This window comes from Pristis pectinata, chromosome 3, assembly GCF_009764475.1.
Source record: "Pristis pectinata isolate sPriPec2 chromosome 3, sPriPec2.1.pri, whole genome shotgun sequence".
Classification (NCBI taxonomy): domain Eukaryota; kingdom Metazoa; phylum Chordata; class Chondrichthyes; order Rhinopristiformes; family Pristidae; genus Pristis; species Pristis pectinata.
The window spans coordinates 97,721,093-97,736,848 of NC_067407.1; the positions used below are offsets into that span (position 1 = coordinate 97,721,093).

Below are 15,756 nucleotides of genomic sequence, written 5' to 3' on the forward strand. Positions count from 1 at the left end.
TTAACCCCCAAAACTAAACTCGAAGTGTGTATGTGGCAAATTCTCAAACTCCAAGTCCAGGAATAGTTCTCAAAGTTCAGTTCAGCAAGCCATAAGGTGAAACGTGAGCAAAGGCTTCTTCAACAACCACCATTGACTGAAGACAAAACGTAGAGAGAAAATAGAGAGTAATTACGAAATCCAAATGTTCCACGAGGGAACCCATACGACAGCTCCATGTCGACTCAGCAGTGACTACTCCACTACTTTGTTCCAAATTATCTGCCACCCCGAAAGGCATTTGAATAATGGCCGTCCACACAAATACCTGTTTCCCACTACAGGTTAATGACAAAGTGGACTCCACTGGATTATTCCAAAAATCCATACGTGGATTGCAGTGACAGTCACAGTTACTGTTTTTCATCCATCGATAGAGACTAGCAGGCTGCTCTCTCTCTCTCTCTGCCCCTCTGACTGACCCCGACTGTCTGCTCCAAAAACGTCATTACATCCTTATCTTCTGTTGTCGTCATCATCACACACACACACACACACACACACACACACACACACACACACACACACACACACACACACACACACCACTATGCTCTATCTTAAAGGGACATTCCCCAATAGTAACCTAGTTCGTAACAATCCAGGTAGGAGGTTTAGACGATCGGGAATGAGCAAATCCATCGTTGGCCATGAGATGTGCAGGAGTACACTTAAGAGGTCATCCACATACTTGCTAACCCACCCTTCTACATTTTCATCCAAATCATTGATATACATCACAAACAACAGAGGTCCCAGCACTGATCCTTGTGGAACACCACTGGTCACGGACTTCCAGCCAGAATAACAGCCTTCCACCCCTACTCTCTGTCTTCTATAGGCAAGCCATTTCCAAAACCACAGTTGCAATTTACCTTGGATGCCATGCATCTTTATCTTCTGAATCAACCTACCATGAGGGACCTTATCAAATACCTTATTAAAGTCCATGTGGATAACATCCACAAGCACCTTTGTCACTCCTCAAAAAACTCAGTCAAGTTTGTCCTGCCCCACACAAAACCATGCTGACTGATCCTAACCAAGCCATGCCTTTCCAAATGTGCATAAATCCTATCCCTAAGTACCCTCTCCAATAGCTTCCTTACCACTGATGTGAGGTTCACTGGCCTATAATTATCTGGATTATCCCTATTTGCCTTCTTGAACAAAGGCACAACATGTGCCACTCTCTCATCCTCCAGTACCTCACCTGTTGCTAGTAAAAACAAGGTAACATGCCTTAATGACTACCACCCAGTGGCTCTGACATCCACCATCATGAGCTGCTTCAAGAGGCTGGTAATGGTGTGCATTAACTCCAGCCTCCAGGAAAACTTTGACCCACTGCAATTCACCTACCACCAAAACAGGTCTACAGCAGATGCCATCTCCCTGGCCCTACACTCATCTCTGAAGCATCTGGACAGTAAAGACACCTACATTAGACTATTGTTTATCGACTACAGCTCTGCCTTCAATACTATAATTCCAAGCTAACTCATCACCAAACTCCAAGACCTCGGACTCAACACCTCCTTTTGCAACTGGATCCTCGACTTCCTGACCAACAGACCACAATCAGTAAAGATAGGCAGCAACATCTCTGCCACAATTATTCTCAAAACTGGTGACCCAGAAGGCTGTGTCCTCAGCCCCCTACTCTACTCCTTATACACTCATGACTGCATGGCCAGATTCTGCTCTCTAACTCCATCTACAAGTTTGCAGATAATACCACTGTAGTGGGCCGTATCTCAAATAATGATGAGTCGGAGTATAGGAAGGAGATAGGGAGCTTCGTGACATGGCGTCATGACAACAACCTTTCCCTCAATGTCAGCAAAACAAAAGAGCTGATCATTGACTTCAAGAAGGGGGGCAGTGCACATGATCCTGTTTACATCAAAGGTGCTGAGGTCGAGAGGGTTGAGAGCTTCAAGTTGTTAGGAGTGAACATCACCAATAGCCTGTCCTGGTCCAACCACATAGATGCCACGGCTAAGAAAGCTCACGAGCGCCTCTACTTCCTCAGGAGGCTAAAGAAATTTGGCATATCCCCTTTGACATTCACCAGTTTTTTATCAATGCACCAAAGAAAACATCCTATCTGCATGCATCACGGCTTGGTATGGCAACTGCTCTGCCCAGGACTGCAAGAAAGTGCAGAGAGTTGTTGACACAGCTCAGCACATCAAGAAAACCAGCCTCCCCTCCATGGACTCTGTCTACACTTCTTGCTGCCTCAGTAAAGCAGCCAGCATAATCAAAGACCCCACCCACCCTGGACATTTTCTCGTCTCCCCTCTCCTATCAGGCAGAAGATACAAAAGCCTGAAAATATGTGCCACCAGGCTCAAGGTCAGCCTCTACCCAGCTGTTGTAAGACTATTGAATGGTTCCCTAGTAATGATAAGATGGACTCTTGACCTCACAATCTACCTTGTTATGACCTTACATCTTATTGTCTATCTGCACTGTGCTTTCCTGTAGCTGTGACACTTTATTTTGCATTCTGTATTGTTTTATCTTATACTACCTCAATGCACTGTGTAATGAATTGATCTGTATGAACGGTATGCAAGACAAGGTTTTCACTGTACCTCAGTACATGTGACAATAAACCAATTCCAATCCCAATAAGGACACAAAGATCTTCGTCAAAGCCCCAGCAATCTCCTCACTTGCTTCTTTCAATATTCTGGGATATATGCCATCAGCCCCTGCAGATTTATCTGCCTTAATGCTTTCAGAAAACCCAGCTCTATCTCCTCCTTAGTCTCAAAATGTCCCAGCACATTAGCATGCCCCACTCTGCTTTCACTATCCTCCAAATCCTTCTCCTCAGTAAATACTGATGCGAAGTACTCATTCAGGACCTCAGCCACTTGCTCTGACTCCAAGCACAAATTCCCTCCTTTATCCTTGAGTGGACCTACCCTCTCTTCAGTTATTCTCTTTCTCCTAATGTAAGTATAAAATGCCTTGGGATTCTCCTTGACCCTGCTCGCCAAGGACATTTCATGGCCTCTTTTGACCTCCCTAATCGTCTGTTTGAGCACTTTCCTGCTATCTTTATATTCCATAAGGCCCAGTCTGATTTTAGCTTCCTAAACCTTATATGCTTCCTTTCCCTTCCAAACTAAATTTAGGACCTCTCCGGTCATCCAAGGTTCCCTTACTTACCATCCTTGTCCTTCCAGAACATGCCAGTCCTGAACTCTGATCAGCTGGTCTTTAAACAACTCCCGCATGTCGGACATGGACTTGTCTGACAGCAGCTGCTCCCAATCAACACCTCTTAGCTCCTATCTTATCTTGTCGTAATTTGCCCTTCCCCAATTTAGTACCATCCTGCAAGATTCAATTGTATCCTTACTCATAACTATCTTAAAACATAATGAGTTGTGGTCACTATTCCCAATATGTTCACCCACTATCAGGTCTGTCACCTGGCCTGGTTCATTTACCAAAACTAGGTCCAGTATGTTCTCTCCTCTAATTGGACTGTCCACATACTCTTTCAAGAACCCCTCTTGGATGCACTGAAGAAATCCCACCCCGTCTAAGCTTCTTGTATTAAGGAAGTTCTAATCAATCCTGGGGATGTTAAAGTCTCCCACTATAACAACCCTATTTCTGCACCTTTCCATAATCTGTCTACATATCTCTTCCTCCACCTCTTGGTGGCTACTGGGGGGCCTATAGAATAATCCCAGTATAGTATGTGTAATTGCACCTTTCTTATTTTTGAGCTCCACCCAAATTGCCTCTGTGGATGATCCCTCCAGTACATCCTCTGTGAGTACTGCTGTGACCTTCTCTCTTATCAGTAGTGCAACACCTCCACCTCTTTTACCCCCTCTCTATCACATCTGATACAATGAAACCCAGGAAAGTTGAGCTGCCAGTCCTGTCCCTAACGCAACCAGGTCTCTGTAGTGGCAACAACATTGTATTTCCTTGTATTGATCCACTACATCATAACTCCATGTACTGATCCAGCCAGGGAACTACAGGCAAGTGAGTCTGACATCAGTGGTGGGTAAGTTACTGAAGGGGATTCTGAGGGACAGAACCTATCAACATTTGGATAGGGAAGATCGAATTTGGGATTGTCAGCACAGCTTTATGCATGGGAAATTATGTCTGAAAAATCTCTTGGAGTTTTTTGAAGAGGTAACTAAGAAGGTAGATGAGGGTAGGGCAGTGGACGTTGTCTGTCAAAGGCCTTGCTAAAGCCCACATAATGTCCTGCATGACGAGCCAATCCAAAGGTTAGATCGCATGGGATCCAGCGAGAGAGTAGATTCATAATTGGCTCGATGGTAGGAAGCAGAGAGTGATGGTCAAAGGTTGTTTCTCAGACTGGTGACCTGCGACTATTGGTGTGCCACAGGACTTGGTGCTAGGACATTTATTGTCTGTTATTTAGATATTGATTTATAGATACTGTATATGATTTGGATGTGAATGTACAAAACATGGTTCATAAGTTTGCAAATGATACCAACATAGGTAGTATCAGAGACCGTGGAGAAGCTTATCAAAAATTAAAGAAGGATCTTGATCAGCTAGGTAAGTGGGCAGAAGATTGGCAAATGGCTTTCAATTCAGATAAGTGTGAAGTATTGCATTTTGGGAAGTCAATCCAGGGTAGGACTTGTACAGTGAATGGTCAGGCCTTGTGGAATGTTGTGGAACAGAGGGACCTAGGAATACAGATACAGTACATAGGACTTTATTCCTTGGAGCATAGGAGATTAGGGGGTGACCTTATAGAGATAAATGTATAAATTCATAAGAGGGATAAATAGGGTGAACACACATAGTCTTTTTCCCAGCATAGTAGAACTAAAAACTAGAGGGCATAGGTTTAAGGTGGGAGGTGAAGGATTTAAAAGGGACCTGGGGGCAACTCCTTCACACAGAGGGTGGTGCATATATGGAATGAGCTGCCAGAGAAAGTGGTTGAGGCAGATACCAGGTACAACATTTAAAAGACATTTGGATAAACACATGGATGAAAGGGGTTTAGATGGATATAGGCCAAATGCAGGAAAATGGGACTAGCTTAAAAACACCTTGATGCTGGAGGAACTCAGCAGGCCAGACAGCATCCATGGAGAAAAGCAGGTGGTCAACATTTCGGGTCAGGACCTTTCTTCAGGATTGAAGATAGGAAAAGGGGACGCCCAATATATAGGAGGGAAAAGCAGAGCAGTAATGGGTGGACAAAAGAGGGGAGGCGGGGTGGGCACAGAGTGGTGATAAGTAGATGCAGTTAAGAGATAGTGATAGCAGGTGCAGGGGAGGAGGCGAGAGCAGATTCCAGCATCTGCAGTCCTTTGTTTCTCTAATGGGTCTAGCTTGGTGGGCACCATGGTCAGCATGGACAAGTGGGGCTGAAGGGCCTGTTTCCATGCTGTATCACTCTATGACTCTAAATCAACCTCTCACACCTTAAATCTATGCTCTCTAGTTTTGGACTACCCTACTCTGGGAAAAAGACTGTGACCATTCACCTTAGCGATGCCCCTCATGATATTGTAAATCTCTATAAGGTTAACCCTCATGAAGCCTCCTTTGCTGCAGGGAAAACAGTCCCAACTTATCCAGACTCTCCTCATAACTCAATCCCTCCAATCCTGACAACATTGTTATGAATCTTTTCTGTACCCTCTCTAGCTTAATCACATCTTTATTATAGTATGGTAATTAGAACTGCACACAAAATTCCAGGTGCGGTCTCACGAACATCCAATACAGCTGTAACATGATGGCCCAACTCTTATACTCAGTGCCCTGTCTGATGAAGGCAAACATGTCATATGCCTTCTTCACCACTTTGACTACCTGTGTTGCCACTTTCAGGGAACTACGCACTTATACCCCTGTTCCACAACACTCCCCATGGCTTTACATTAACGATTTGTACATAAATATAGCAATATGCCAAAGAAATTTGCAGATGATACAAAATTAACTAAAGATGAGACAGAAATGGACTGTAAATTACATAGTACTTGGATGTGTAAATGATAAACTGTAACCTGTGGGCAGTGGACTGAATGCTGGATTAGGCTGGGTAACTCATTTTGCCTTACATGGATAAGATGGGCAAATGCCTTTACCTACATCCAGAGACCCAAACAGTCCTTACAGGTGAGACAGAGATTCACCTGCACCTCCCTTAATATAATCTACTGCATTCAGTGCTCCAAGTGTGGCCTCCTCTACATTGGCGAGACCAAATGCAGACTAGGTGACAGTTTCACAAAACACCTGCGCTCTGTCTGTAACTGCGATCTGCATCTCCCCATTGCCAGTCACTCCAACTCCCCCTCCCACACTATCACAGATATGACAGTCCTCAGCCTCCTCCACTGCCAGGAGAATTCCAAGCACAAAGTGGAGGAACAGTGCCTCATTTTCTGTCTGGAACTTTGCAGCCTAACAGCATGAACATTGAATTTGCCCACTTTAGCTAATCACACCCTCCTTCCCCACAACCACCACCACCCCCCATGCTTCTTCTCCTCTTCCTTTTTTTTTCTTTTTTTCTACCTTTTTTTTCCTTTCTCTCCTTACCTTTGAACTATCCCCCCATGGATCTGCTCTCCCCTCCTCCCCCACACCTGCCTATCACTATCTCCTACCTGCACCTACCTATCACCACCTTGTGCCCATCCCACCTCCCCTCTCTTGTCCACCTATCACTGCTCTGCTTTTCCCTCCTATATATTGGGCTTCCCCTTTTCCTATCTTCAGTCCTGAAGAAGGGTCCTGACCCAAAACTCCACAGATGCTGCCTGGCCTGCTGAGTTCCTCCAGCATCATCATCTTTTTCATTTGAGCAAATGGCTCCCTGTGTCAAATTTTCTCTAAAAGTAGGTATTGAAAAGAATGTAGGCATCAATAGCGAGGACAACAAAGCATAGAATCATAAAGACACAGAAGGAATCATTCATCTCATTCCTTCACTCTTTTCTTATAAATCTACAAATTATATTCCCTCAAGTACCTATCCAATTGATTTTCAAATGTTCTTTTAACTGTTTCTATCAGATTACAGGCAAAGAGTTCCATATCACAAACATCATGTAAAAAAGCTTATGTAGGGCAGGCACGCCAGGTTCAATTCCCGCCACTGTCTGTAAGCACTCCCCGTGTCTGCGTGGGTTTCCTCCGGGTGCTCCAGTTTCCTCCCACATTCCAAAGGTGTATGGGGTTAGGAGCTGTGGGCATGCTATGTTGGCTCCGGAAGAGTGGCGACACTTGTGGGCTGCCCCCAGAACACTCTACGCAAAAGGTGCATTTCACTGTGTGTTTCGATGTGCATGTGACTAATAAAGAAATCTTATCTTATCCACTGCAACCTTTTGAGCTTAACTTTGAACTTATGTCCCCATTCCTTAAACCATCTGCCCATGGAAGCAGCTTCTCTCTGTAGCCCTGCCTAAATCTGACATGATCTTCTGCACCTCTGTTAAAGCTCTTCTCAACCTAATTTGCTCCGAAAACAACTTCTCCAGTCCAGCCTTGTAAGTGGAATCCCTTCTTCCCCCAAAACCATCCAAGTACATCTCTTCTGCAGCATCCCCATGATGTGCATATATTTTCTATGATATGGCGACCTAATTTTGACATTATTTTATAAAAGTAAATACCCATCCCTAAATGTCCCTGAGAAAGTGTTGGTGAGACACCTTGAGTGACTTGCTAAATCATTTAGTCAAGCATATTGGTGGGGGACTCAGTTTAATGATAGATTTCCTCCCTAAAGAAAGTTCAGATTTTCGACATGGGGTAATTTCATCCCTGCAATCACTGATGATTTTACTGTAATGTTTCAGTATGAAGTTCTGTCTTTCACTCACACTTGGTTTCTGTCAGCCGGCTGGTTCGTGTGGCGACGCTGCCCAGCAACCAGCTCCCTCCGCCTCCCGTGCGCCACCTCCTTCTCCGTCCGGGGCTCGGCGAGGAGCGCTGCGGCATGGGGACGATATTGCGGTGACGCCACTGGCTTCCAGCTGCTTCCTGGGCCATCGCGTTCTGGCGAATTTCGCGGGTGTCATTTTCGCTTTTTCTACTTTTGTAGAAATTCAATGGAGAAATTGAGGAGAGTTTTGAGTGGCCAGGAGGACGAGGAGCAAGGCCTAACGACGCAGGTAAAAAAAATCTCCCAGCTGCTTTTACGGTCAGGAGATGCCTGGGCGGCCCAGGTGGTGGTTGTGGTGCTTGCCGACAGTGTTGCATGAGCCTCGCTGATCTTCCTTCCCTTTCCCTGTCATTGCAGAAATTAAAATATATATATATTATTGACAGAGCTGAAAGTGCGAATTTGAAATGAAGGCGGAGGTTACTGGAAGTAAACAGCGAGTTTCTTAAAAGTTCCCTTTTTCAAGTTATTCTCAGCATTTCCTGCTTCTATTTTATAACCTTCCCAATCCGTTTCTATAAAGTGCGTATTTTTTCATATTTCTACTATGAATTACAATTATTCCCAATAAATAACAATCCTTTGTGCAAGGCCAAGCGTTACTGTTACAGTGCCTAGTAAGTTGATCATTTTTGACGTACTGCGTAATTGATGCAGTGGCCTACATATTGCAAATTAGTTTATTTTAGCACCTTTTAGTTAGGGGTCTTGGAATAGTGACCAATGCACAAACTGATGGAAAATATTTGTGTAATGGATAGTGTATTTGTAGTTTTTTAAATTGTCTTATGATAGGCTAACCAAGGAAGTTAGCGGGTATTACGTTGGAAGGAAAACGTGCGAGATAAAAGTTGGTTTTGAACCCAAAGACTGAGATAAATTCAGAATCCAGAAAAGGAGAAAGAAGATAAGAGAGAAAACAAACGACAAAGGCAAACTAGCAAGGTATCTAGAAAATGGACATTAAGAGTTTATGTAATTAAAAAGGAAGGGAGAAGTCCATCTAAACATTGGTCCTTTAGAGAATGAGGTTGAGGAAATGGCAAAGGAGTTAATCAGATATTTTGGACTCTACTCATTGTAATCTGGAAGAATGAGAGGCAATTTTAAAGTATCATATAAGATTCTAAGGAAGCTAGGGTAAATGCTGAGATATCTCCTCTTGGGGAAAGAGTCCAAAACTAGAGAGCATGATCTTTGAATAAGGGGTATCCATGGAAGGTTGAGGTGAAATATAATTTCTTCTGTGAGGGTTGTGAGTCTTTGGAACTCCTTGTCACAATGTCCTTGTGTATTTAAGGCTGAGATGGATTTCTAATCAGTAAGGGAATCAATGGTTATAAGGGAAAGTGGACTTAAGTAATGTTAGATTAGCCATGATCTTATTGAATGGTGGAGCAAATTTGTGGGGCTGAATGACTGACCCCTGTTCATTCTACTTGTGGTCTTAATAGGGTAGAAGTTGGCATTAAAGATCCTTGGTATTTATTGGTTTGACAGAGATAAAAGCTATGGTTCTTGTACGTCTTGTCAAATATTACAATTTAGTTATTAAATTATGATTATCGTTGTTGAAAAATGTCTTATTTAAAACATCATCCATATATCAATGTCTCCTTTATTTTAATTAGATTGATAATGAAAACAATGTTGTGCAATTATTTTAGCATCAGCTGTTGCAACTGAGTTTTAGGATCACAAACTCATTCCTCCATTCACTTAGAAAAAGCATGATCTGTACTCTGTAACTGATCTGCGTGTCTCTGCCTTTGACAACATGCTTCAAGATTATTTCTTGATTTAGGAAGCATATACTTTAGGATGTTTACTGTTTCCAGTAATTTCACTCTTGCCTAATAAATAGAATATGTAAAATTGGGATGAAAGGATAAAATATTTATAGTTTTGATTCACTTTGATTCTTTATGGATTCATACAGAAGTGATCATATCATTTTTCATAGATTCCTAGAGTTCCACATAATAAAAACAGGCCCTTCAGACCAACTCGTCCATGCCAACTAATATGCCAATCTAAGATAATCCATTTGCCCGTGTTTGGCCCATATCCTCTAAACTTTTCCTATCCATATACCTGTCCAAGTGTCCTTTAATATTGTAATTGTACCTGTCTCTATCACTTCTATGGCAACTCATTCCATATACCCATCACCTTCTGTGTAGAAAACCTACCCTTCATGTCCCCTCTAAAACTTTCCCCTCTAAAACTTTCCCTATCCATATACCTGTCCAAGTGTCCTTTAATATTGTAATTGTACCTTTCTCTATCACTTCTATGGCAACTCATTCCATATACCCATCACCTTCTGTGTAGAAAACCTACCCTTCATGTCCCCTCTAAAACTTTCCCCTCTCACATTAAACCTATGCCCTCCAATCTTAGACGCCCCTACTCTGGGTACAAGACTGACTATCACCCGGTCTACGCCACTGATAATTTTATATACCTTGAAAAGGTCTCCCCTCAGCATCCTTTGCTCTGGGGAAAACAGTCCCAGCCTATCCAATCTCTTCCTTTAACTCAAGCCCTCCGGTCCAGGCAATATCTTTGTGAATCTTTTCCCTACCCTCTGTAGCTTAATCACATTCTTCCTGTAGTGTGGCAACCAGAACTGCACATTTGGACCCCTTGGTCTTTTAGTGCTCTACCATTGACTGTATATAGAGTCATAGAGGACAGATACAAGCCCTTTGGCCCAACGAGTCCATGCTGACCACAGTGCCCACCCATCTACTCCCAATTTCCTGCATTTGGCCCATATCCTTCTAAGCCCCGCCCCTCTATGTACTTATCCAAGTGCTTCTTAAATGATACTATTGCACCTGCCTCAACCACTTCCTCTGGCAGCTCGTTCCAAATACTCACCCTCTGCGTGAAAAAGTTGCCCCTCAAGTCCCTTTGAAATCTTTCCCCCTCGCCTTAAATCTAAGCTTTCCCCCCATACTTCTGGACTCCCCAACTCTGGGGGAAAAGACTGTTACCATCCACCTTATCTATGCCCCTCATGATTTTATAAACCTTCATAAGATCACCCCTCATTCTTCTACACTCCGAGGAATAAAGACCTAGCCTGGCCAACCTCTTCCTATAACTCAGGCCCTCTGGTCCTGGCAACATCCTCATAAGTCTTTTCTGCACTATTTCCAGTTTAACTACTACTTTCCTACAACGGGGTGACCAAAACTGTAACACAGTACTCCAAGTGCAGCCTCACCAACGACTTTACAACTGCAACGTAATGTCCCAACATAATGCCCTGACTGATGAAGGCCAGCGTGCTAAACACCTTTTCCACAACCCTGTCTACCTGTGACGCTGCTTTCAACGAACAATGCACTTGTATTCCTAGGTCCCTCTGTTCCATTACACTCCCTAGTGCCCTATCATTCATTGTACAAGTCCTACGCTGGTTTTATTTTCCAAAATGCATCACTTCATACTTATCTGTATTGAAATCCATTTACCACTCCTCGGCCCACTTCCCTAACTGGTCAAAATTCCCCTGTAATCTACGATAACCTTCTTCACTGTAAACAACGCCTAATTTCATGTCATCCACAAACTTACTGATCAAGCCTTGTGCATTCCATTCCAAATCATTCATATAAATAACAAGGGTCCCAACACCAACTACTGCATCACACTACTAGTCACCTGCCTCCATTCCAAGAAACAACCTTTAACCACCACCCTCTGCTCCCTACCTCTGAGCCAATTTTAAATTCACTTAACTAGCTCTCCCTGTATTCCATGGAACCTAACCTTCTAGACCAGCCTACCATGTGGGACCTTGTCAAAGGCCTTGCTAAAGTCCAAATAGACAACATCCACTGCCCAACCCTCATCTACCTTTTTTGGTTACCTCTTCAAAAAAAAACTCTGAAATGTTCAACAAGCACAACTTTCCATGCACAAAGCCATGTTGACTCCTCCTAATCAGACTGTCTATCCAAATGCTGGTAGATCCTGTCCCTCAGAATTCCCTCATGTAACTTCCCACTACTGATGTCAGACTAACCAGCCTGTAGTTCCCTGGCTTATACATGCTACCTTTGTTAAACGACAGAACAACATTAGCCTCCTTCCAGTCTTCAGGAACTTCATCAGTGCCTAACGATGAAGCAAAAATCTCCACAAGGTCCTCTGCAATTTCTCCTCTAGCCTCCCACAAAGTCCTAGGATGCACTCAGTCAGGCCCTGGGGATTTATCCACCTTAATATGCTGTAAGGCTACAAAAACCTCCTCCCTGGTAATATGAATGTCCTCCAAAATATCTCCAATAGTTTCCCTTATCTCTTGAGCAACTATGATTTTCTCCTGAGTAAACACCGAGGAGTAATATTTGTTAAAAATCGCACCCTTCTCCTGCAGCTCAAGACATAGGCAGCCCTGCTGATCTCTAAGGGGACCTACTCTTTCCTTGGCCACCCTTTTACTCTTAATATAACTATAGAACCTCTTGGGATTTTCCTTAACCTTACCTGCCAGATCAATCTCGTACCCTCTCTCTGCCCTCCTGATTTCCCTCTTAAAAGTATTCTTAATCTTTTTATAGTCATCAAGGGATTCACGTGTCCCTGACCACCTAAACCCAATGTATGCTTCCTTATTTTTCTTCACCAAAGCCTCAATATCTCTCATAAGGCAAGGTCCCTTAAACTTGCCAGGTTTACCCTTCACCCTAACGGGAACATGCTGCTCCTGGCCTCTTAATATCACACTCCTTAAAAGTCTTCCACTTGCCATTCACTCCTTTCCCTTCAAACAGGCTCCCCCAATTGATCTCTGCTAGATCTTGTCTAATTCTGCCAAAATTTGGCCTGTTCCAGTTTAGGACCCTAACCTGTGGACCTGTCCTTTCCTTTTCCATCACCATCTTAAAACTAATAGAATTATGGTCACTAGAGCCAAAGTGCTCCCTGACTGCCACTTCAGTTACCTGTCCTACCTTGTTCCCTAGGAGAAGGTCCAATATTGCACTCTCCTGAGCAGAGTCCTCTATATATAGACTCAGGGAACTTTCCTGGACACATCACAAATTCCTACCCATCCAGGCCTTTAACACTCTGGGTAGTCCAGTCAATACTGGAGAAATTAAAATCTCTCACTAATACAACCCTATTATTCTTGCAACTAAAAGCAACTCCTCTACACACCTGTTTCTCTAGTTCCCACTGACTATTGGGGGACTCTATAATACAGCCCCACTAGAATGACCCTCCCCTTCTTGTTTCTAAGTTCTAACCATATGGCCTCACTGGACAATCCCCTAGGAATGTGATCTCTAAGTACTGCTGTGACTTCCTCCCTTATCAAAAAGGCAACACCACCCCCCCCCCCTCGCTTACCTGTACCTCTGTCACACTTGAAGCATCTGTATCCTGGAATATTGAGCTGCCAGCCCCACCCTTCTCTCAGCCATGTTTCTGTTATGGCTATAACATCCCATTCCTCAGAGCCAATCCACACTCTGAGTTTGTCTGCCCTATTTGACTTCCCAAAATGCATCACCCTGCATTTGTCAGGATTAAATTCCATCTGCTAATGTTCTACCCAGCTTTCCAACTGATCTGTATTCTACTGTTGCCTTGGACAACTTTCCTCACTATCCACAACACCACCAATTTTTGTGTCAATCTCAAATTTACTAATCCAGAAAATGCTAGAAATACTCAGCAGGTCAGGCCATATCTGTGGGAAGAGAAACAAAGTCAACATTTCAGATCGGAGGTCCTTAATCAAATATCATGGGAGACTCTTCATCCTACATGTCTGTGCCAGTTCTCTGGTCCAGACTATCTTATTAATCTCCATTTCCTGCTCTTTCCCCCATTTGTTGGTGGTGAGTCACCTGCTTGAATTACTCCAGTCCATGTGCTAGGTAAGTACCCACACAATTCTGAGGTGTAGGGAGTTCCTGTATGTGCATCCATGGACAATGACTAAGTGGCAAAAAATATCCAAGTGTTTGACTTGGGTACATGTAAGTGATAGCTTTCCTGTGCACCTGATGCCCTTGGCTTTCTTGTTCATATGGGTCACAGGTTTTGGAGTAACTATCAAGGATGTTAATTGACACCATAATATATTGAAATTTGTTGGGAGTGTACAGTTTCACTATCACAGACAATCCTGAGAAGTCTAGGACTGCCAGTGATTGTGAAACAACCAGTAATTATAAAATTACCATACCTCATATATACACATAATGTCAGAATTGACCAATTTTGGAACCATAATGCCAATGCACTTGGATTTTTATTGGAAGGCTTTCCCACACAGTTTACCGAATTGCAATCTGGATTGAGCATTTTAAGGAATGATTTTTCTATTTTTTTTCTAGCTCAGGGATGTTTTATTGAAACGTGGTTAACCTGCACAGATAAAGAATAAATAAGATTTGGCAATTGGTGTGAGCTACTTGCTAACTGAAAATCTGCTTGTGGCATCACAGCAGAAGGGAGTGCCTTGAGGACTGATTCACTAAACCCATTCGCACAATATTTCTAGTTTTGTTCATTGTTTGCCGGCTCTTTCAGTTAGCATCCTCAACAAGGGATTTGTTGTATTTGTGAACAGCAGAAGCAGTAAGGAGGTTTTTCAACCAATTTACTTTGCTGATACATGTCAACTATAAGCCAGAAAGTTTTTCTTTTTTAAAAAATAGCAAGGATAAATTAAATTTAAATTGTATACAGATGATGAATTAAAAGCTGAAATACAAATGGAGTTAAAGTTGATCAATAAGAAACAGAATAGTAGGAAGAAGAATTTAAATCATTCAAAAAATTTGCAACGTTAGATTTCTTTGACGACTACGTATGGAGTAATTAAGCACGTACTTATTTCCTTACAGATTTGCATGTTTAATCACATTTATGCATGACAAAAGTTGACGTTAGATTTACACTAAATGTAGCAATGCAAGTTTGATTAATTTGGTATAATAAAGGATACTTAGCAGAATTTATATAAACATTTGAAGTACTAATATTTGAACATGTTCCAGGATGTTATTTGAACTTAGTGAAACCATATCCAGAATACCATTGCACAGTTCTGATGTTCCTATTTCAAAAAACACCATCAGCTACTGTTGAGCTGGAGGGAAGGAGTATACTCTTTTGGTGTGCTGTATTTTAGTTGCTGTTAATATATTGACTATATTTCCATTTTTATTACTTGGGTGATATCATAGTTAAGCTGTCCACATATGGAGCTTTCTTATGATCACCCATTTCCATTTACTACCCACTACAAACTGATATTAAATGTGCTTAAAGAACATTATTTCACCAACATTAATTAGATTGATATTTGCAGGCTTCTACTAAGGATGAAAATTTGGCTTTTCACAAATCTGTGTGCAAATGTTAAAAAATTTCTGTACTTCAAGAACCAGTTATGTCAGAAGTTGCTACATTTTGTCAGGCTTCTCAATACAGCCCAGAACTGAGCTTGATTAAATTTTGTCATTATTTTAAGCTGTACACTGAAGGAGGGGTAGTTACCTTCATTCTGAGAGTAAATTGAAATAAGGGAAACTACGAAGAGTCCCTGACCCAAAACATCAACTCTTTCTCTTTCAATCAATGCTGTTGGATCTGCTGAGTGTTTTCAGCACTTTGTTTTTATTTTAGTTTCCCACCATCTGCAGTTTTTGTTTTCAAGTATATTCTGGGTTTTCTAATTTTCGTTCCTTACTTCCTCACCAAAAACAACATAAAATTGTGCAAGGAGGAAACAAATACTG

At 42.4% G+C, this 15,756-nt stretch overlaps 1 protein-coding gene across 1 annotated transcript in view; it reads left to right on the forward strand.

Annotated features, from left to right (window-relative positions):
- Positions 1–8,010: 8,010 nt before the first annotated feature.
- Positions 8,011–15,756, forward strand: part of sft2d1 (SFT2 domain containing 1) — a 56,411-nt gene continuing 48,665 nt past the window's right edge. Inside the window, exon 1 of the mRNA XM_052012940.1 lies at positions 8,011–8,210. Within this exon, the coding sequence (XP_051868900.1) occupies positions 8,148–8,210 (63 nt within the window). The 5' untranslated portion in view covers positions 8,011–8,147. The remainder of the gene's footprint in view (positions 8,211–15,756) is intronic.